The 22371-nt window shown below is 35.9% G+C and overlaps 3 protein-coding genes and 1 long non-coding RNA gene across 4 annotated transcripts; all 4 read left to right on the top strand.

The window, feature by feature from the left end:
• Positions 1-4073: 4073 nt before the first annotated feature.
• Positions 4074-6025, top strand: LOC125474782. Its single transcript, XR_007256159.1, has 2 exons — positions 4074-5218; positions 5947-6025. It is a non-coding gene; the product is annotated as an uncharacterized LOC125474782 (long non-coding RNA).
• Positions 6026-6928: 903 nt separating this feature from the next.
• On the top strand, positions 6929-8649 carry LOC125467941 (7-deoxyloganetin glucosyltransferase-like). The gene is made up of 2 exons (XM_009379673.3): positions 6929-7501; positions 7599-8649. Exons 1-2 carry the CDS (start codon positions 6973-6975, stop codon positions 8525-8527), a joined length of 1458 nt encoding a protein of 485 aa, XP_009377948.1. The 5' UTR covers positions 6929-6972; the 3' UTR covers positions 8528-8649.
• An 895-nt stretch (positions 8650-9544) lies between these two features.
• LOC103966509 (7-deoxyloganetin glucosyltransferase) lies at positions 9545-11493 on the top strand. The gene is made up of 2 exons (XM_018652205.2): positions 9545-10353; positions 10440-11493. The coding sequence occupies exons 1-2, from the start codon at positions 9825-9827 to the stop codon at positions 11366-11368; spliced, it is 1458 nt and encodes a 485-aa protein (XP_018507721.2). The 5' UTR covers positions 9545-9824; the 3' UTR covers positions 11369-11493.
• Positions 11494-12880: 1387 nt separating this feature from the next.
• On the top strand, positions 12881-15147 carry LOC125475007 (7-deoxyloganetin glucosyltransferase-like). The gene is made up of 2 exons (XM_048579327.1): positions 12881-13877; positions 13974-15147. The coding sequence occupies exons 1-2, from the start codon at positions 13349-13351 to the stop codon at positions 14900-14902; spliced, it is 1458 nt and encodes a 485-aa protein (XP_048435284.1). The 5' UTR covers positions 12881-13348; the 3' UTR covers positions 14903-15147.
• Positions 15148-22371: the final 7224 nt, after the last annotated feature.

The raw sequence follows: 22371 nt of genomic DNA, 5'->3' as shown, positions 1-22371 counted from the left end.
CCAACTAGTGTACGTGTGAATTTCATCGTCAATCTCATACATGCACAGTTAAGACTCACTTATGTGCGTGTGAATGCGGAAAAATATCATAGCATTTTGGGCACGAAAACACTGATGAACTTACGTTGGAGTTTTGTGAGAATACGACTGTGGTTCAGAAGTGGCCATCGGAGAATGTTGAACGTACAAGCTGCACTCCGTTTCCGATAGCCACCAGTAGGAGGAGAGACTACTATTCCATCTGAGAATTAAATCAAATTATAAGAATAAAGCTACAAAATTTTTTTTTTTTTGGGGGGGGGGGGGGGGGGGGGGGGTGCGGGGCGGGTGTGGGGTGGCGGGGGTGGTTGGGCTAGAGAACTGTTTCGACGAAGGGATCAGAGTTTTCATGGTTTGTTATAGGAGAGTGTTTGATAAAATTAAAAAAATTAAAAAAAGCATAAAAAACGTACCCCAAATGTTGGCTAGGTATTTGGCCACGTGAGAAATTCTTTCACACTCTTTCTCCGTCTAATTTTCTCTACCTCTCTCACACTTTCTAGATTATGACATTGCGTGAAGGTAGCGGCCTTTTGTCTTTTCAAATTGGATTCCAAAAATGGAAAGTATTGTATTACAAATTTGCAATTCATGAGGGTTTGTTTTGCTTTGGTGATGCAATTGACTCGTAATCCTATTTACTTGCACGTTAGGGGGGAGACAAATGCCCAAAATTGAGATATTTTGTTAATGAATAATCATCATCTCTTTTATTTGAATGTGGTCAAATCATATTATTACGAATTTGGCGTCTTACTCTTAAATGAAAATTTTATTTTTACATTTGACGCAGTTTAATCATATTTAGAAACAAGTTTAATTATTGCAATCAATAAAAATATTTAAAATAATTCCTGATCACATAATGTATGATGAACAAATATGGTTCACGGATTCCCAGAATCCTCACAAAGAGGATCCAGATAGAATCCAGATTCATGTTAAGGATCTAACATGAGGTTGTTTAAGTCATATGTTGACATCTAACCTGGCTTTGTGATTAGACATGTGACTTTGGGTCGATCACTAGGTTTTGTGACAAAAATAACGAAATGATGGAAAATACTTAATTTGCACCATATTGTCGAAGTTCAATGTGATTAATTAGCAAAAGGTTCAAGTCTCACTCAACTTCGCCATTTGAGCTAACCCATGCGACAACTTAATTATGACTCAATACCTATCCTCGCTTTTTTGGCTTGTGCAATTATAATCAACCAAGTTATCTACAAGGGTAATGCTATAAAGATTCAATTTATAAATCAAATTTTGTAAATCAAATGTTGTGAATAGTGATGATTAGATTATTACTTAATTGTTGATTAATATGCTTATTTTTTATTGATAACACATCAATTGATTGACAAATTTGATTTAAAAATTTGATCTCCCAAACTTTACTCTATCTACAAATATTGTGCTAAAATGCATAGAAAATAGGGGCGGCATGAGCAAAAGCTTTCAAGCCTTTAAAATTATGAGTAACATACGAATTGTTGTGTTCCCATGGTCGCCATTCCCTTGCAAACAAGAAATCACACTAAGAATTGAGACATAGCTAGTGAGGGTCCTCTACAAATGAAGGGAAGTGTAAAACTTCTTAGGGTAGAGTTATTGGGACTTGGTCAAAAGGTTTGTTTATGTTTTAGCAGACTGCTAGGCCGAAATAGCATTTGACTTAGAGTTTGTTTAGTCATTTGAAGATTATCTCTGCAAAAATTATTCGAATTAGAGTTTGTTTAGTCATCCAAATATATTAAATAAATGGACGGTTCATCCTGAATATACTACTTAGTATCTATACTGTTAATTTATTTAATACATTTAGATAACTATGATTATAATGAAAAATAAAAAGATGGAGAAATAAAAGTCCGCTCCAAAATACTTCTTTTAGGGTACTTATGCTCAAATGTATTTTGAGTAAAATCACTTCTATTAGAAAAGTATCAATAATTTTAACAAAATTGCAAGTGTTTTTTAGGTAACCAAAAGCTTTTGTATGTTCTTAATTTTTTTTACCAAATATTGTCAGAAGCACTTCTAAGGAAAAGGCGGATTCATTTTTTGGGGATCTAGAGATCTTGTAATTATATCCGTTCATCGTACATTGTGCGGTCATAAATCATTTTAAATTTAAAATTAAATATAAATAGTACCTAATAAAAACTGACCGCACGATTTACGATGAACATATATGATTACAAGATCCCCAGATCCTCTAGAAAAGGATCCGGCGAGCAGATAATTTAAAGCCGTTTTTAGTTTTGAAAACACATTTTCAAAACGGCCTGAAATTTACCGTAAGATCCGGGATAGAATTGAACTTTAATCTTTTCTTGATAAGAGAAATATTTGAACTTTCATTATCAAGTATCTTATTAGTACTCTCAACAAGCTTTTTGATAATCACGAATTCTGTTTGAAGATTCCAACCAGCCGGCCTTGTCATCTTGTCATGGAATTTTAGCAAAGAAACTCTAGTTTACAAGGCCTTTTTTTTTATTCTCTTTCTAAAAATAATTTTGATTGCTTATGCCCGTCCTTTCTTCATGTTTTTACTTGCTACTCCATTCATATTGGACATGTATGTAATGACAGTTTAATCTTCGTAAAATTTGTGTACCGATTTTCTCATCAATTTGGACGTTCTTCGTCTACTTGTCTCAAAGGTTAGAAATTTGAGTATGACAGTCAGATTAAATGGATGGTCAGTTATAGTTTTAAAAGAAACAAGTCTTATTGTATTTGAATATGATTTGAGTTTACATAGGTATAACTTCCGAAACACATTTTCACCTTTTGTGAGAGTTATATGAATAGTGAATTTGATCAAACTACTCTATTCAAGTTTGTATCCTCAAACGTCGACTCTTTCAAATTGTTAGTTGGTAAGTTATTTTTGTTTACTGACATGCCTGACCTTGATATTCTCCAAACACCAGGGTAACAAAATTGTTAGTTGGTAACATATTTTTGTTTACTATAATCCATGATTATTAATTTATTATAATAGTCATGCCAAAATTCTTGTGCATGGGACTCTTTGTAGAACTCATTGTCCTAACCTATAAAATGCACACATTATAAACATTCATCATTATCAGAAATTTACACACAAAGTAAGATGGATTATTATTATTTATCCTTAATTAGAATTTTACTTGACATGTTCAATTGACTGCGTAGATCTAAGTCCATTGGCGGATTATTATTTGTCCTTAATTAGAATGCATCAGTAAACATTGTTTGTTTCACCACCAAGTACGATTACTGAAAACATAAGAGAATTTGTTTACTTTTTGATCAACATACTAGAGAATTCGTAAACATGCTAATAGAAAATACTCTTGATAAGCACTAAAGAATGATGCGATACATATTCCGGGTCATATACATATAGTTAGTTGCTGGTGATTTTGTCACCAGAAGACTCAGTGGGTGACATCTTGCCTTGCCAGTAGACATGTGATACACTTTTTTAAGACTAAGAGTATGTTCTAATTTATGGTCGGGAGCATTAGTAGTTGTTTTATCTAATTTTAAAGGATCATTTGTTTGGATCAACCTTATCCGTGTGGTGCTAGGTCATGGTGGGTACAACAAATGAAATAGAATTGTTTCTTCCTTATGTATAAGTGTCCTGATTTAAGATATTGATCTTTGTTTGTTTTGCCATAAAGTTTGTTTAGTTAAACACTTGCCTTAGCCATGAATCTTAATTTTCTGTTAATATTGCAGATACTTCATTCCAAGTTTGACTCAAATTTAGATGCAGTACGTCAGCCATGAAATCTGCAATTCTCTATGATGGTTCAATTACAAATTTTGATTCCCGGTTGAGTGGATTTGATATTGGCGCTTGCGTAGAGGTAATTTCTAACATATTTGTCTTTCAAACCCTTCTTTAGAAAGTTCTGCCACATAAAACCTGTAAATATTCCTGTTCGCACAGAAATCAGGTGCCCCCGTTGTACTGTAATTGGTTTATAATATTGCTTGCTCTGATTGGAAATCATAGGTAATAGAGCATATGGACGAAGATCACGCATCTGAGTTTGGCAACGTGTTAACGCGTAGGTGCTTGATCTTATTCATGAGCTACTTTGCAAAGGGGTTTCGTTGCGGCTTTTTAGTTTTGGTTAGAATACTACTTTGCTTTTAGTTTCCTTATTGATTACAAGTATTTATCAGTAACATTGGTGAATAAATATCTAATCTGATTTTGTTTGCATTGATTTGGATATTTAATGAAAAGACATGTGAATGTGATACATAGATAACAAAGGTGTTCATAATGGATAGTACAGTGTTTTGCATAGCTTTAACATGTGTTTGTACTTTCATGATGTGGTATAGATTTCTGTTCCATATTAATTTCGTATTTCATGTCATAATATGTTTAAAGAATGTGGAGTTAATTAAAATAGGAGAAAATCATTTAGAGCTCTAGGAGTTTTGATGATGGTGTTCTGGATGTTCCAATGGATGTTGCGGAGTGTTCGGTTAAAAAAAAAAAAAAAGGCTGATTTGGAAGAGTAAGAATATAATTGTGATACATGGAAGAGTTGGAAATAATTACCAGGACAAAATGTTAAGCCTGCTCTCTTTCAACCTTAAATACATTCTCTTTTCTATTTGACAATTGTTGATTTATTATAATTTTTTGCTTTGCCTGCATGTTTATGCAGGCTTGTTCTCTACAATTTTTTGGGGGCGTGTGATTTGTTGTGTTGTGATTTTTTGTTGGACTAAGTGATTTGATACTGGTTTGTTCATGTTGTAGAAGTAGTAAAATCACAAAAGATTGTATATTGTAAGCCATTCTAATGGTACATTGTTATTGACCTTTATCTAATTGCTAAAGTTTGATTTTTATTTTTTCACCTGAGTTAAGCATTTAGCTACTGGATTGCATGAAATCTGTATTTAAATAACTCAAGCATCGTGTAATTTCCCTCAAATCCCCGCCGATTCTCTATCTCGCCATTCTCAGTCTCTCCAGCCGCGAACCCTTACAGCTCCATGCTCCGCCTCGAGGTTCGTCGAGATGAGAGCCCCAAGACCATCGCCTGCACCACCGTCTCAGAAAAGTGAGCCAAAATCTTTGCGAGATTCAGGCTGCACACGAGCGGATCCATAGGCCAAACCTCCGATCTTGAGGTCGACACACCCAGAGGTAAAAATTTCTCATCCTCTCTCTTCGATTTCATATATGTTGTTAGATTAAAAGGGAAAATATGAGAACTAACTCAAGCAAGTGTTCTGGATGTAAGCTAAAAGATCAATTTAACTTTTCGTCCCTGTCAATTTAGTGCTTTTTCTTTTCTTATTACTTTTAGGAGTTGATTGTTGAGATATATTATGACTAACAAATTTACTGTTGCGTGTTGTCATCTTTTTTGGTGAAGATTTCTTTTTTGAAAACTGTATGCCATGACAAAATAAATTTAGAAGGAAAGTCTTTTCATATTAAATCCATGTCAGCCTGACCACTGCCACCCTGGAACCTTCGCGCTTCTGTAAGTTTTCAACACAATATAGTTCAAATCCTCTTAATCATGTTCTTGAATTTTACTATGTTTATCGTGTTCTTTGCATTTCATTATCTTAACTCTGTTAATTGAATTTGGTTACCTGAATCGTGTCTAATATTTGATGTGGCCAGTGGCTTTCTATGGCTGGCTGGTGTGATTTGGGACTGTTTTTAGTCAATGGGAGACAGGGGACAAAGGTGTGGGGCAGCGAAGTCACGTGGGATTAGAAATTTAGGATAGTAGAATTTTTGCTAATTTATGGGATTAGAAGTCTTCCTTTATTTTTGTCTTGGTGTGATCATTGTAACAAAGAATTTTCATTAAATTGAGGTTGTGAACCTACTAATTTTCAACTGTTATTTATCTACAGTCTTCTCCATTCTCTTGGACCAAGCATGAAATCCCAAGCACTATATCACCACAAAGCAAGCAAGCTGAAAAGCAATCCAGCAAACCCTTTTTCCAGAAGCACTTAACACAACCTTTCTATGGGTTAATTGTTGTTTCAATTATACCAGATTGAAAACGAGTATGGAACCATTGGTCAAGCATACGGGGATGTTGCTTCTTTTTCTCAAGGAAACAGAGCATTTTTTTTATAACCACATCTTTTGTAATCAGCTCGGTTGAATGTATATAAAAGCCAAGCTGCTTATCTTACCGATACTGTTCACTCATCTATCCCTTTTATTCGTTCATGATTACGTTGAATTTTTTTCAAGTTAAATGTGTTTTATTCATGTAGTTAAGGTTGGTGCATTCAAGTTCCGCAGCAACGCGCGGACATATTTACTAGTATAACCTATGAAAATTGAAATGATTACGGAATATTTTAGCCATGGGAGTTGATTTTCACACATTATTTTTAGCCTTTCACTCACCTATTTATATTTCTGAACATCAGATTGAATAATCAAAAATAGAAACAACGGACAAGATCAAATAGTTATCCATGTTTAGAAGAAAAAAAAAAGTGTGCACTTATCATTTCCCTTTCGCAATGTCCAAAAAAGCTGAAAGTGATATTCTATAACGCAAAATGACAAAAGAATCGAAGGTCCGCTAGTTGCATGGCGACTTTGATTTTAAAAGTAAATCTCTAACAAGATTATCTTAAAGACTTTTCCCCACAGATTATTGACACTAACATTATTGTACACATTTCTCTGTTTCTAGTAGAAAAGTCGTGAACTCGTGATCAAGTAGCTGTCTTGCTGTCTTCTATTTTTTAATGAATGCCTACTTTCTTTCACATCTCTCCCTGAATTTACTTGATCTCTCTAAATTCAAATACAAGAAACTGGACTACCATTCAACTTAAACCACATATATGTTGAACAGTAGCTCACTACAAGCACTATAAACAAGCTGCACCGCGATGCAAACATAATCCAAAATGGATGCCACAACAGTAGCTACTAAGCCTCACGCTGTTTGCATTCCAGTTCCGACTCAAAGCCATATCAAGGCAACGCTTAAATTTGCAAAACTCCTGCACAGTAGAGGTTTCCATATTACCTTTGTCAACACGGAGTTCAATCACAAGCGGTTTCTTAAATCTCTAGGAACCGATTCCCAATATGGCTTGCCTGATTTCCGGTTCGAAGCCATCCCAGATGGCATTCCAGATTCAGGTGAAGATGCCACCCAAAATCTCACTTTACTCTGCGATTCCATACTAAAACATACTTTCCTGGCGCTGTTTCGTGATCTCCTCACTAAGCTCAACGATGATGCCAAAACAACATCCAACAATCCACCAGTGACTTGCATAGTTTCAGATGGTTTCATGTCCCCAGTCACAGTCACTGCTGCTCAAGATATTGGAGTCCCTTCGGTGCAGTTCTACACTATTGCTGCATGTGCCTTCATGGGCTTTTTACAATTTCGTGCTTTGGTTGAAAAAGGACTTGCACCACTCAAAGGTGAAATATATACAACTATTGAAGCAACTGCTTAATTTTTGGTTATTTCTTTATTTCTTATTTTTGAAACATGCAAATGAAATTTTTCGTGTTGTAGATGAGAGCTGTTTGACAAATGGATATCTGGAAAAAGTTATAGACTGGATTCCTGGAATGAAAGATATTCGTTTAAGGGATATCCCAACTTTTTTTCGAACCACAAATCCGGATGACATCCTATTTAACTTCACGATGAAAGCAACGGATAGAGCTCATGAAGCTTCAGCAATTGTTCTTCATACTTTTGATGCCTTGGAGACAGATGTGTTGGATGCGCTCTCATCTATGCTTCCACTTGTTTATCCCATTGGCCCTCTTCAATTACATCTCAACCAGATACCAGAACACCCCTTGAATACTGGATACAGTCTATGGAAAGAAGAAACTGAATGCCTTGAGTGGCTAAACGCTAAGGCACCAGATTCTGTCATGTATGTGAATTTTGGCAGTATAGCAGTCATGACACCTGAAAATCTTGTCGAGTTTGGCTGGGGACTTGCAAATAGCAAATTGCCCTTCTTTTGGGTAATCAGGCCTGATCTTGTAATTGGTGAACCCGCAATTTTTCCGCCTGAGTTTGTTGCCGAAACAAAAGAAAGAAGTCTTACAGCAAGTTGGTGCCCACAAGAGCAAGTCCTGAACCACCCATCAGTTGGAGGATTTTTAACTCACAGCGGTTGGGGTTCAACAATTGAGAGCCTGACTGCAGGAGTGCCTATGCTCTGTTGGCCTTCCTTCGGGGACCAGCAAATGGACTGCCACTATACTTGCAATGAATGGGGCATTGGGATGGAGATTAGTAATGATGTGAAGAGGCGTGAAGTAGAGAAGCTTGTCAAGGAGTTAATGGAGGGAGAGAAGGGTAAGAAGTTGAAAAATAAGGTCATGGAGTGGAAGAAACTTGCAGAAGAAGCTACTGGGCCGAATGGTTCTTCAACCAAAAACTTAGACAATTTAGTGAATCAAGTTCTACTAAGAAAGAACTAGATGTCAGTACGTAATTTAGAACTACCAACTATACTCCGAGTTCAAAACTCCCTCTCTCTTCCGTTAGTATTGATTAGTGTAAAATATCATTTATAATAAAAATAAAAACAAACCTTGATGTCGATACGTGATTTAGAAACATCTCAAAATTACCATATTATTATTGTTCTAAGTTCTAGAACTATCTGAGTATGAGGTATTCTCAGCATCATATAATAAATGGTAGACCAACCTCAACCCTTTGAATGTTTGGTAGTGTGGTTGTGCATGATGACCAATATAATATGTCACCCCACATATTCATTGCAGCTGCATGATTGGAAAAACCGGAAATGTAAACAAAACTTTTATATGGAAACTTTGGAATATAACCAAATACAAATTAAGATGGTAAACGAATATTTGAGTCATCATCGGAAAAGCTCATTTACACTGATAATAGTCACATAAATGGCACACTTGATCCATAAAATTGACTTGATTTGAACTAATTATAGAGTTTAATTTGTATTAGTTTAGCTTGGCGTTGAATTTGTTCTATTTAGGCTGGTTTAGAATAAGCTCACATAAAAAGGTATAATCTGAAATTATTCAGTTGTTACTTAACCTCATGTTTAATTCAAATTGGAATTGGTGCTAAATAGCCAAACCCAATCCTACTTTGGCCAATAAAAGCCCCAAAAGAACTTTCTTCAAAACCGTCTTTTCCTTCTGCATTCCTTATCTTACATGGTTATGTGTCTTCTGTCACTGCAGCAATCTTCTTTGACCTACAAAAAAATCCAAAGGGTAATCACTGAAAACTTTAATACAAGACAATTGACTAATTATTTAATTTGGATCACTCGTTCAAGATTTTTCAAACAAGATTATTTCACTGCCTGAACTTGTGTGAAGATAAGAATAGGAATGAATGTATGTGAAGAAGTGTCCCCTATCGGAATTTCAAGAAATCTTGTATATGCTTCATGGAATCAGAGCAAGTCGGCTCACATATAAAGTTCAACAGTCATACGTATTTCGTGTCACTCAGTTGGTTATTCACGTATTGGGCTTGAAGATTCTCCACCCATAGGGCGACGTGTGAGAAAACGAAGAAATATCCCACATTGGAAAGTTACCAAACCATGCATGTACTCATAAAATTTTTTATTGCGAAACCTTAGCCTCCTCACACAAACATAATGAATAGTGCTCACTAGTCTACAAATATTAATAGTGTGCATTCTGCAAACAATGCAAATCTGCACCACAAAAAAAAGAAAGAAAAAAAAAATAGTCATACAGAAAATAGAGGATGGATACCAAGGAAGTACCTAAAAAGCCTCATGCTGTTTGTATTCCAATTCCAGCTCAAAGCCATATCAAGGCCATGCTTAAATTCGCAAAGCTCCTCCACCACAGAGGTTTTCATATCACCTTTGTCAACACAGTGTTCAACCACAAGCGCTTTCTTAGATCTCTTGGCCCCAACTCCCTTGACGGCTTGCCTGATTTTCGGTTTGAAGCCATCCCAGATGGCCTTCCTGATTCAGACGAAGATACCACCCAAGATGTCATTTTGCTCGCTGACTGTGTCAGAAAACAATATTTCTTGGCTCCCTTTCGTGCCCTTCTCAAAAAACTCAACAATGATGCCATATCAACAACCAACAATCCTCCAGTGACTTGCATAATTTCAGATGGTTCCATGTCCATATTCACAATTACAGCTGCCGAAGAAATTGAAGTCCCTATAGTACTGTTTTACACTATTGCTGCATGCAGCTTCATGGGCTGTATGCAATTTCGTGCTTTGGTCGAAAAAGGACTTGTACCACTCAAAGGTTAAATATTTACAACTATTGGACAAACTGATATTTATGATTAACACTTTTAATTGCTTATGTGTATAAAAAATTTCGTGTTGTAGATGAGAGTTGTTTGACAAATGGCTATTTGGACAAGGTTATCGATTGGATTCCAGGAGTGAAGGATATCCGTTTGAAGGATCTCCCAACCTTCCTTCGAACCACAAATCGTGAGGACATATTTTTCAACTTCGTGATGGAATCAACAGATAGAGCGCATGAAGCTTCAGCAGTTATTCTTCATACTTTTGATGCCTTGGAGCGTGATGTTTTGGATGCTCTCTCATCTGTGCTTCCACGGGTTTATACCATTGGCCCTCTTCAATTACATCTCAATCAGATACCTGAACACCCCTTGAATATTGGATACAGTCTATGGAAAGAAGATACTGAATGCCTTGAGTGGCTAAACAGTAAGGCGCCAAATTCAGTTGTGTACGTGAACTTTGGCAGTACAGCGGTCATGACACCTGAACATCTAGTCGAGTTTGCATGGGGACTAGCAAACAGCAAGCTGCCTTTCTTCTGGGTAGTTAGACCTGATTTGGTGATTGGCGAACCAGCGATTTTGCAACCTGAGTTTGTGGCTGAAACAAAGGAAAGAAGTTTAATAGCAAATTGGTGCCCACAAGAGCTTGTCCTTAACCATCCATCAGTTGGAGGATTTTTAACACACAGCGGTTGGGGTTCAACAATTGAGAGCCTGACTGCAGGAGTGCCTATGCTCTGTTGGCCATTCTTTGCCGACCAGCAAATGGACTGCCGCTATACTTGCAAGGAATGGGGCATTGGCATGGAAATCAATAATGATGTGAAGAGGGATGAAGTAGAGAGGCTTGTTATAGAGTTAGTGGAGGGGGAGAAGGCTAAGAAGATGAAAAGTAAGGTGATGGAGTGGAAGAAACTTGCAGAAGAAGCTACTAGTCCTCACGGTTCTTCATCCAAGAACTTCGACAATTTAGTGAATCGTGTGCTATTAAGGAAAAGCTAGATATCAGCTTTAACAATATTGTTATTGATTATTTTTGTAATTTTGTTCGTGCTGTGAGAAATTGCATGTACTGCATTCCTAGTTGTTTTTTGGTTCAATAAACTAGTAATATGTTTAGCGTGCGACCACCATCTTGAATTTTGTTTTCCTTTAAGTGTGATTAATTGATCTTAATTTTCCAATATCTAATAATAATAAAATTCTTGAGATTAAAAATATTGAAGTTTTGCTACAAACTTTATATATATAAAAAAAAACCAACAATTTCAACACCAATAGAAGAATAAAGCATAAAACCAACGAAAATTGAGTTGGTAATGAAATATTTTAGTAAAAAAGAGAAAAAAACAGAAGTGGTTATATTTGTACCACAAAATGAAAGAAGTGAAGAATCCATATAACTCATACATTTGAGGGCTAGTAAGGATCCAAATCTCGTGTACTGGCAAGTGGCTTGTAGTTTGGTTAAGAGCATTAGTCCACTAGGGATAGTCAATTGGTGCTATGTATTTATTGTCATGGTCCAGTTCAAACGCCTGGTGGAAAACCAAACAGAGGTCATTTTTGCCACTTTACTGTCCGTGAACAGTACACCCGAGTTTGGGTTTTAGTATAGGATAATTTCTCTTGCTGACTTCTATTTTCAATGAATGCCTACTTTCTTTCACATCTCCCTGAATTTACTTGATCTCTCTAAATTCAAATACAAGAAAATGGATTACCATTCAACTTAAACCACATATATGTTGAAAAGTAGCTCACTACTAGCACTTGATAGCCAAATCCAATCCTACTTCGGCCAATCAAAAGCCCCAAAGAACTTTCTTCAAAACTTTGTCTTTTTCCTTCTACATTCCCTCTAATTACATGGTTGTGGTCTTCCGTCACTGCAGCAATCTTCTTTGACCTACAAATAAATCCAAAGGCAACCAACGAAAATTTTATTCCAAGACAATTGACTAGTTATTTAATTTGGATCACTCCATTCAAGATTCTGCAAATAAAATTATTTCACAGCCTGAGCTAGTGTGAAGATAAGAATAGGAATGAAAGGATGTGAAGGAGTGTTCCTTATCGGAATTTCAACAAATTTTGTATGTGATTCAAGGAATCAGAGCAAATTGGCTTACATGTGAAGCCTAACCATTATACGTATTTCGTGTCACTCGTTTATTCACGTATTGAACTTGAAAATTCTCCACACATAAGGAAACGTGTGAGAAAACGAAGAAATATGAATTTACTGAACCATGCATGTACTCATAAAGAATTTTGGTTACTCTATATCTTGCAAATTAATTTAATTGCAAAAACTTAGGCCCGTTTGGTATACTATTAAATTTTTTTATCATTTTCAAAACTATTTCTTAAAACCATTTCTTTTGGTACGAATTATTTTTAAATCTTAACAATTAAATAAATAAGAAAGGGAGAGAGAAAATCGAAAGAAAGGAAGAGAGAGGCGAGGGAACTGAGAGAGAGAATTTGTAGTGAGAGACAGAGAAAACTAAAGGAAATGATCTGAAGAGAGGAGAGAAAGGAAGAGGAGAGATGGGAGAGAAAATTATAACAGATTGGAAGAGAGGAGAGAAAAGGAAATGATTGGATGAGAGAGAAGAGAAGAAAATCATGACACAGGAACAGTTGATAGGAGGACAACCAGAGAGAGATCAGATTAAAAACTTTAAAAACTTTTTTTTTTTTTTTTTTTGTATTTTTCACAAATAACTAATTTTTTAAGTTGGTTTTGAGTTTACTTTTTAAAAAAGTAGTCCTATCAAATAAGAATTATTGACTTGAAACTCACAAACTGTATTTAAGATAAAAAAAAAAAAAATTGGATTTAAATTGCATATGAAACAGGCTCCTAGATTCCTCACACAAACATATTGAAAAGTGCTCACTATAAATATTAGTAGTGTGCATTCTGCAAACGCTGAGTCTGCAATACAAAAAAAATAGGCATACAGAAAATAGAGGATGGATACCAGAGAGGTACCTAATAAGCCTCATGCTGTTTGTATTCCAGTTGCAGCTCAGAGCCACATCAAGGCCATGCTTCAATTTGCAAAGCTTCTCCACCACAGAGGTTTTCATATCACCTTTGTCAACACAGTGTTCAACCACAAGCGCTTTCTTAGATCTCTCGGCCCCAACTCCCTTGACGGCTTGCCTGATTTTCGGTTCGAAGCCATCCCAGATGGCCTTCCTGATTCAGATGAAAATGCCACCCAAGATGTCGCTTTGCTTGCTGACTCTGTCAGAAAACAGAATTTCTTGGCTCCCTTTCGTGCCCTCCTCAATAAACTCAACAACGATGCCTTATCCACATCCAACAATCCAAGGGTGACTTACATAATTTCAGACGGTTTCATGTCCACATTCACAATCACAGCTGCTGAAGAAATTGGAGTCCCTATAGTACTGTTCTACACTATTGCTGCATGCAGCTTCATGGGCTTTATACAACTTCGTGCTTTGGTCGAAAAAGGACTTGCACCACTTAAAGGTTAAATATTTACAACTATTGGACAAACTGATATTTATGATTAACTCTTCTAATTGCTTAATCATAACTTTGTGTGTAAATTTTTGTGTGTCGTAGATGAGAGTTGTTTGACAAATGGCTATTTGGACAAGGTTATAGATTGGATTCCAGGAATGAAGGGTATCCGTTTGAAGGATCTCCCAACCTTCCTTCGAACCACAAATCCTAATGACTTATTTTTAAACTTCATGATGGAATCAACAGATAGAGCTCATGAAGCTTCAGCAATTATTCTTCATACTTTTGATGCCTTGGAGCGAGATGTTTTGGATGCTCTGGCATCTATGCTTCCGCTTGTTTATTCCATTGGCCCTCTTCAATTACATCTCAACCAGATACCAGAACATCCCTTGAATATTGGATACAGTCTATGGAAAGAAGAGACTCAATGCCTCGAGTGGCTAAATAGTAAGGCGCCAAATTCAGTTGTGTACGTGAATTTTGGCAGTATAACTGTTATGACACCCGAACATCTAGCTGAGTTTGGATGGGGACTAGCAAACAGCAAGCTGCCTTTCTTCTGGGTAATTAGACCCGATGTGGTAATTGGCGGATCAGCGATTTTGCCATCAGAGTTTGTGGCTGAAACAAAAGAAAGAAGTTTATTTGCAAGTTGGTGCCCACAAGAGCATGTGCTGAACCATCCATCAGTTGGAGGATTTTTAACACACAGCGGTTGGAGTTCAACCATTGAGAGCCTGACTGCAGGAGTGCCTATGCTCTGTTGGCCATTCTTTTGCGACCAGCAAATGGACTGCCGCTATACTTGCAATGAATGGGGCATTGGCATGGAAATCAATAATGACGTGAAGAGGGATGAAGTAGAGAAGCTTGTTAGAGAGTTAATGGAGGGGAAGAAGGCTAAGAAGATGAAAAATAAGGTCATGGAGTTGAAGAAACTTGCAGAAGAATCTACTAGTCCTCACGGTTCTTCATCCAAGAACTTCGACAATTTAGTAAATCGTGTGCTATTAAGGAAAAGCTAGAGGTCAGCTTTAACAATATTGTTAAGCTTTTGATGTTTTTACATTGTTGGCCACAGCCTTAAATGATAATTATCTGGCTAGCAAGATGTGAGGAAGCATGTACTGCATTCCTAAATGTTTTTTGGTTCAATAACTAGTAATATGTTTAGCCTGCGACCACCATCTTAAATTCTGTCAAATAATATCATGTATTAGTAAGTGGCTGTAACTCAATTTGTTAAAAGCATTTATCTTTGCATTTGAAATTCTATGTATGAATCCCTCTTCCCATCGTTTAATGTAGATTATTCTATTGTTTGTTAAAAAAACCAAAAGAGAGGAAAAAATAATGCCCTGTACTATAGTCCACTAGGGATAGTCAATGGTGCCCATGGATTGTCATGCTCTAATTAAAAAAATATAGACAAGTCTCAAATTAAGGTGCGCATCACATCTCAAAAATAGAATATGAAATTTCATAATTAAAATGTGACAAAATAAAAATAAATAAATGAATAACTCCAGAGCAATTAACGAAAACAAACTAAACTTGAGTTTGTTTTTACTTTGCAATACGTCCTTTGTTCCGAATACGTAAGGCAACCAACCCTAGCATGGAATTCTTGTTCCTTATTCAAACAAACCTTCTTGCAAAAGCTTAAACAAACCTTAAAGAAACTTCGTCCTCGAAATTTAAAACGTATCGGTGTTAGAAAATAGTTTTGGGTATTTCTTCCGCTTTTCGGTTTCTAATTCCCATGTGATGCTGATGAAGACCATTAGAATTCAATGTAGGAGATCACGTATTTCTCATGATATCTCCCTCTAGAGGAATCAAAAGATTTGAAAAGTCTGGGAAGTCATCTCCTAGATTTATTGGTCGTTTTAAAATCGTATAGAGAATAGAGGAAGTGCTTACCGATTAGCTTTATCACCACAAATTTCAAGTGTTCACGATGTTTCCGATGTCTCAATGCTTCGAAAGTATGAACCAGATCCAACACATGCTATCGACTAGCAAGAGTTTTGAGCAGATGAAGGCTAATCCTTTGAAGATAGACCAATCCAGATATTGGATCATAAAGAACAAACCCTTCGTACAGTATCAATTATGTTGGTCAAAGTTCTTTGGCAACATGGTGATGTGGAAAGTGCTACATGGGAATTATAAACTGAAATGGGGAAGAAATACCCATAACTATTTTCTAACACTGGTACGTTTTAAATTTTGAGGATGAAATTTGTTTAAGGCTTGTTTAAGTTTGTGCAAGAAAGTTTGTTTGAATAAGGAACGAGAGTTCCATGCTAGAGTTGTTTGCCTTGTGTATTTGGAACGAATGACGTATTGCAAGGTAAAAACCAATTCGAGTTTAATTTGTTTGTTGTTAGTTGCTAGCTCTGAAGTTATTTTTGTGTTACATTGTCGCATCTTAATTATTAAAATGTAAAATTCTATTGTTGAGATGTGGTTCACAGGTTAATTCAAGAATTGATTATAGTTTTCGAATTGGAGCGTGTAAAAGCCATTTTTTGAATTACTGTGTGCTACATGCGACTTACACATTTTAAATGTATTTATACGTGTGAATTGCTTCAATAATTTTTTTTATGACAAAAAGAAAGTCAAATATTTGGAATAAATGAATAATATTAGACCATGCTAGAAGAAACCTCTCATAAACCAATCAAAGTAGTTGAATTCATATAACAAAAGCGGTCTTTCAATTTCCATCTACATTCTATTTACATTAAAAATGGAGAAAATAATATTTAATAAACAATTGATACGTGGACAAATTTTTAAGCCTAATACGTGGATAACATAACTCGGTGACGTGGAGCACGTGTGGCCGTTGAGCTTCACACGTGGAACAACCTACTCCTACACTCTAAAGAAAGTTGAGGTTATACCATAAAACCAATTGTAAATATGGAAAGTAGTCCAGCCTCTTATAAGTCCTTACAAGATTTTTCTTTTTACCAGTGTGGGACTCTTTTACTTTTACATTCTGACACGGCCCCTCACGTATGACGAATTTTTAAGCCAAACACATGGACAACACGAATTGGGTGATGTGGAGCACGCGAATTTTCAAGCCAAACACGTGGACAACATGAATTGGGTGGCGTGAAACATGTGTTGCCGTTGGGCTTCACACGTGGGCCAACCTGCTCTAATACCATGAAAAAAGTTGAGGTTCCACTACAAAACAAATCGACAATATGAGGAGTAGTCTAACTACTTATAAACATATGCAAAGTCTCTCCTCTCATCAATATAAGATTCATTCTCAACAGCGCCAACAGTAGCTACTAAGCCTCACGCTGTTTGCATTCCAGTTCTGATGCGAAGCCATATCAAGGCAACGCTTAAATTTGCAAAACTCCTGCACAGTAGAGGTTTTCATATTACCTTTGTCAAAGTTGATCCATCAGGTTGACTTCGTTTAGACTAATTATAAAGATTACTTTGGATTAGTGGAGCTTGCGTTGGATTTATTTCATTTATGTTATTGATTTTTTTTAGCAAACGATATTATTTACATTAAGGGTGTAGGAGAGTGGGCTAAGCTTCACAATGGGCTAGGAATAATGTGGTTTAAATTCGTCTTTGACGAGAATCGAACCTAAAACCTCTCGCTCATTTTTATTTTTATTTTTTATTTATTAATTTATTTTTAAACAAACGATATTATCTGCACTAATGGAGTGGAGAGTGGGCTAAGCCTAGCCCATTATAGGGCTTGTCCCACTTCCTTATTCTCTTATTATAGATATATCGTTTGTTAAAAAAAATTTATATAGGGAAGGTATGATCTCAAATTATTCAGTTGTTAATTAAATTGAAATTGGTCTTAGATAGCCAAATCCAATCCTACTTCGGCCCAACAAAAGCCCCAAATAACTTTCTTCAAAAATTTGTCTTTTTTCTTCTGCATTCCTTGTAATTACATAGTTATGGTCTTCTGTCACTGCAGCAATATTCTTTGACCTACAAATAAATCCAAAGGGTAAGCAATGAAAATTTTATTACAAGATAATTGACTAGTTATTTAATTTGGATCACTCCATTCAAGATTCTTCAAACAAGGTTATTTTACTGCCCGTATTAGCGTGAAGATAAGAATAGGAATGAAAGGATGTGAAGAAGTGTCCTCTATGGAATTTCAACAAATTTTGTATGTGATTCATAGAATTAGAGAAAGTTGGCTCACATGTGGTCCAACCGCTATACATATTTCGTGTCACTCGGTTATTCACGTATTGAGCTTCAAAATTCTCCATGCATAAGGAAATGTGTGAGAAAATGAAGAAATATCCCACATTAGAAATTTACCAAACCATGCATGTACTCATAAAAAATTTTGGTTACTCTATATCTTGCAAATTGATTTTATTGCAAAAACTTAGGGCCATACTAGAATTGGTTCAATATGCATGAATTGCTTCAATATTTTTTTTTCTTTTATGACAAAAAGAAAGTTAAATATTTGGACTAAATTAATAATATTAGACCATGCTACAATAAACCCCTCATAACCCAATCAAAGCAGCTGACTTCACATAATAAAATTGATTTTTCAATTTCCATCTACATTCTATTGAATTTATATTAAAAATAGAGAAAATAATATTTAATAAACAACTGATTGATTCACATCATTTATAGCCTATTATGAGGCTAAGCCCACACTTTCTCTCTTAATGTTGATAATATCATTTGTTCAAAAAAAAAAAAACGATCATTTGACAACTAATTGAATCACATTATTATGAGAGTGCAAAAAACTTTTTTTTATAACCAGCACTACCCACCTCTTAAGATATTTTGAACATGTTTAAAAATAGAAAAAAAAATATTATTAAACAATTGGTTAAATCACATTATTGTTAGTCCATTGTGTCACATCTTGGCCCAGGGTGGATCACTTCCCGGGCCCGCTCCACCACCGTAGCACGATATTGTCCGCTTTGGGCTTACCATTCCCTCATGGTTTTGTTTTTGGGAACTCACGAGCAACTTCCCAGTGGGTCACCCATCATGGGATTGCTCTAGCCCCCTTCTCGCTTAACTTCGGAGTTCCTACGGAACCCAAAGCCAGTGAGCTCCCAAAAGGCCTCGTGCTAGGTAAGGATGGGAATATACATTGTGACATCCCACATCGCCCAGGGGAGTGATCCTTAAATGTATATTCCTATCCCTACCTAGCACGAGGCCTTTTGTCCCAACATCTCTTACATCCGTGCAAACCCAAATCCACCCAAAAATACCACAGCTTTCACCTTCAAATCATCATATTACAGTTATAGCTTCCGATTAACCAATATACATGAGTTTGCGCCCTTCAGCAGCAAGGAGAAATCAGATCTGCAGATGTTGAAACGGTGTCGGTCGAATTGATCTCGGAAACATCAAGGCTTCGAACCTCCATCGGTGTAAGAGGTCGGTAGATGCATCTTTAAAATCTGAATCAAAGAACACAAGCACAAGCTGGTCAAACCAGCAAAACTCCAAAAGCATCTCATATATTTACTGGAAAATCTACAGTACCACGTTACATTGAATACAACATGAAATAAACGAATGAGATATAAAGAAACGGATCATATTCATACACATTGCAGAGAACCTACAGTTTTTTACCCCTAAAAATGCAAACCTATTTCAGACAATACACGAAGTATCTGAAGTTCCGTCACGTCGCAAACAAAAACTTGTCCATTATAGAAAATCGTAATTTGTTCTTTGCTCCGAGTTGACTCACCCCTAACAAAGATAAGAGGGAAAGCAAAGAGATATCAGGGAAGTCTTTTTCCAGTTTCCAAAAGAGATATCAACAAGCAAACAGATAGAATTAAACATTTGTTTGGTCATTTCAAATTTTTGGCATGATATATCAAATGCAATCTCTTATAAAACCAAAAGGAAAAGGCTATGATTTTGAAATCGTCCACACACGCACAAAATGATCATAACTTCTCATCCACTAGTGTACGTGTGAATTTCATCGTCAATCTCATACATGCACAGTTAAGACTCACTTATGTGCGTGTGAATGCGGAAAAATATCATAGCATTTTTGGCACGAAAACACTGATGAACTTACGTTGGAGTTTTGTGTGAATACGACTGTGGTTCAGAAGTGGCCATCGGAGAAAGTTGAACGTACAAGCTGCACTCCGTTTCCGATAGCCGCCAGTAGGAGGAGAGACTACTATTCCATCTGAGAATTAAATCAAGTCATAAAAATAAAGCTACAAAATGGGGGGGGGGGGGGGGGGGGGGGGGGGGGAGGGGGTGGTGGTGGGGGTGGTTGGGCTAGAGAACTGTATCGACGAAGGGATCAGAGTTTTCATGGTTTGTTATAGGAGAGTGTTTGATAAAATAAAAAGAATAAAAAAAAGCATAAAAAACGTACCCCAAATGTTGGCTAGGTATTTGGCCACGTGAGAAATTCTTTCACTCTCTTTCTCCGTCTAATTTTCTCTACCTCTCTCTCACACTTTCTACATTATGACATTGCGTGAAGGTAGCGGCCTTTTGTCTTTTCAAATTGGATTCCAAAAATGGAAAGTATTGTATTGCAAATTTGCAATTCATGAGGGTTTGTTTTGCAATTCATGATTCACGGATTCCCAGAATCCTCACAAAGAGGATTCAGATAGAATCCAGATTCATGTTAAGGATCTAAACGTGAGGTTGTTTAAGTCATATGTTGACGTCTAACCTAGCTTTGTGATTAGACATGTGACTTTAGGTCGATCACTAGGTTTTGTGACAAAAATAATGAAATGATGGAAAATACTTAATTTGCACCATATTGTCGAAGTTCAATGTGATTAATTAGCAGAAGGTTCAAGTCTCACTCAACTTCGCCATTTGAGCTAAGCCATGCGACAACTTAATTATGACTCAATACCTACCCTCGCTTTTTTGGCTTGTGCAATAATAATCCACGAGGTTATCTACAAGGGTAACGCTATAAAGATTCAATTTATAAATCAAATTTTATAAATCAAATGTTGTGAATAGTGATGATTAGATTATTACTTAATTTTTGATTAATGTGCTTATTTTTTATTGATGACACATCAATTGATTGACAAATTTGATTTAAAAATTTGATCTCCCAAACTTTACTCTATCTACAAATATTGTGCTAAAATGCATAGAAAATAGGGGCGGCATGAGCAAAAGCTTTCAAGCCTTTAAAATTATGAGTAACATACGAATTGTTGTGTTCCCATGGTCACCATTCCCTTGCAAACAAGAAATCACACTAAGAATTGAGACATAGCTAGTGAGGGTCCTCTACAAATGAAGGGAAGTGTAAAACTTCTTAGGGTAGAGTTATTGGGACTTGGTCAAAATGTTTGTTTCTGTTTTAGCAGACTGCTAGGCCGACATAGCATTTGACTTAGAGTTTGTTTAGTCATTTGAAGATTATCTCTGCAAAAATTATTCGAATTAGAGTTTGTTTAGTCATCCAAATATATTAAATACATGGACGGTTCATCCTGAATATACTACTTAGTATCTACACTGTTAATTTATTTGATACATTTAGATAACTATGATTATAATGAAAAATAAAAAGATGGAGAAATAAAAGTCCGCTCCAAAATACTTCTTTTAGAGTACTTATGCTCAAATGTATTTTGAGTAAAATCACTTCTATTAGAAAAGTATCGATAATTTTAACAAAATTGCAAGTGTTTTTTAGGTAACCAAAAGCTTTTCTATGTTCCTAATTTTTTTTTACCAAATATTGTCGGAAGCACTTCTGAGGAAAAGGTGGATCCATTTTTTGGGGATCCGAAGATCTTGTAATTATGTCTGTTCATCGTACATTGTGTGGTCATAAATCATTTTAAATTTAAAATTAAATATAAATAGTACCTAATGAAAACTGATCGCACGATGTACGATGAACATATATGATTACAAGATCCCCCAGATCCTCAGGAAAAAGATCGGCGAGCTGATAATTTAAAGCCGTTTTTAGTTTTGAAAACACATTTTCAAAACGGCCTGAAATTTACCGTATGATCCGGGATAGAATTGAACTTTAATCTTTTCTTGATAAGAGAAAAATTTGAACTTTCATTATCAAATATCTTATTAATACTCTCAACAAGCTTTTTGATAATCACGAATTCTGTTTGAAGATTCCAACCAGCCGGCCTTGTCATCTTGTCATGTAATTTTAGCAAAGAAACTCTAGTTTACAAGGCCTTTTTTTTTTCTCTTTCTAAAAATAATTTTGATTGCTTATGCCCGTCCTTTCTTCATATTTTTACTTGCTACTCCATTCATATTGGACATGTATGTAATGACAGTTTAGTCTTCGTAAAATTTGTGTACCGATTTTCTCATCAATTTGGACGTTCTTCGTCTACTTGTCTCAAAGGTTAGAAATTTGAGTATGACAGTCAGATTAGATGGATGATCAGTTATAGTTTTAAAAGAAACAAGTCTTATTGTATTT

The sequence above is a fragment of a genome, unplaced genomic scaffold (assembly GCF_019419815.1).
Source record: "Pyrus x bretschneideri cultivar Hongxiangsu unplaced genomic scaffold, Pyrus_bretschneideri_v1 Contig13, whole genome shotgun sequence".
Taxonomy (NCBI): Eukaryota; Viridiplantae; Streptophyta; class Magnoliopsida; order Rosales; family Rosaceae; genus Pyrus; species Pyrus x bretschneideri.
This window is presented reverse-complemented; position numbering and strand designations above follow the sequence as displayed.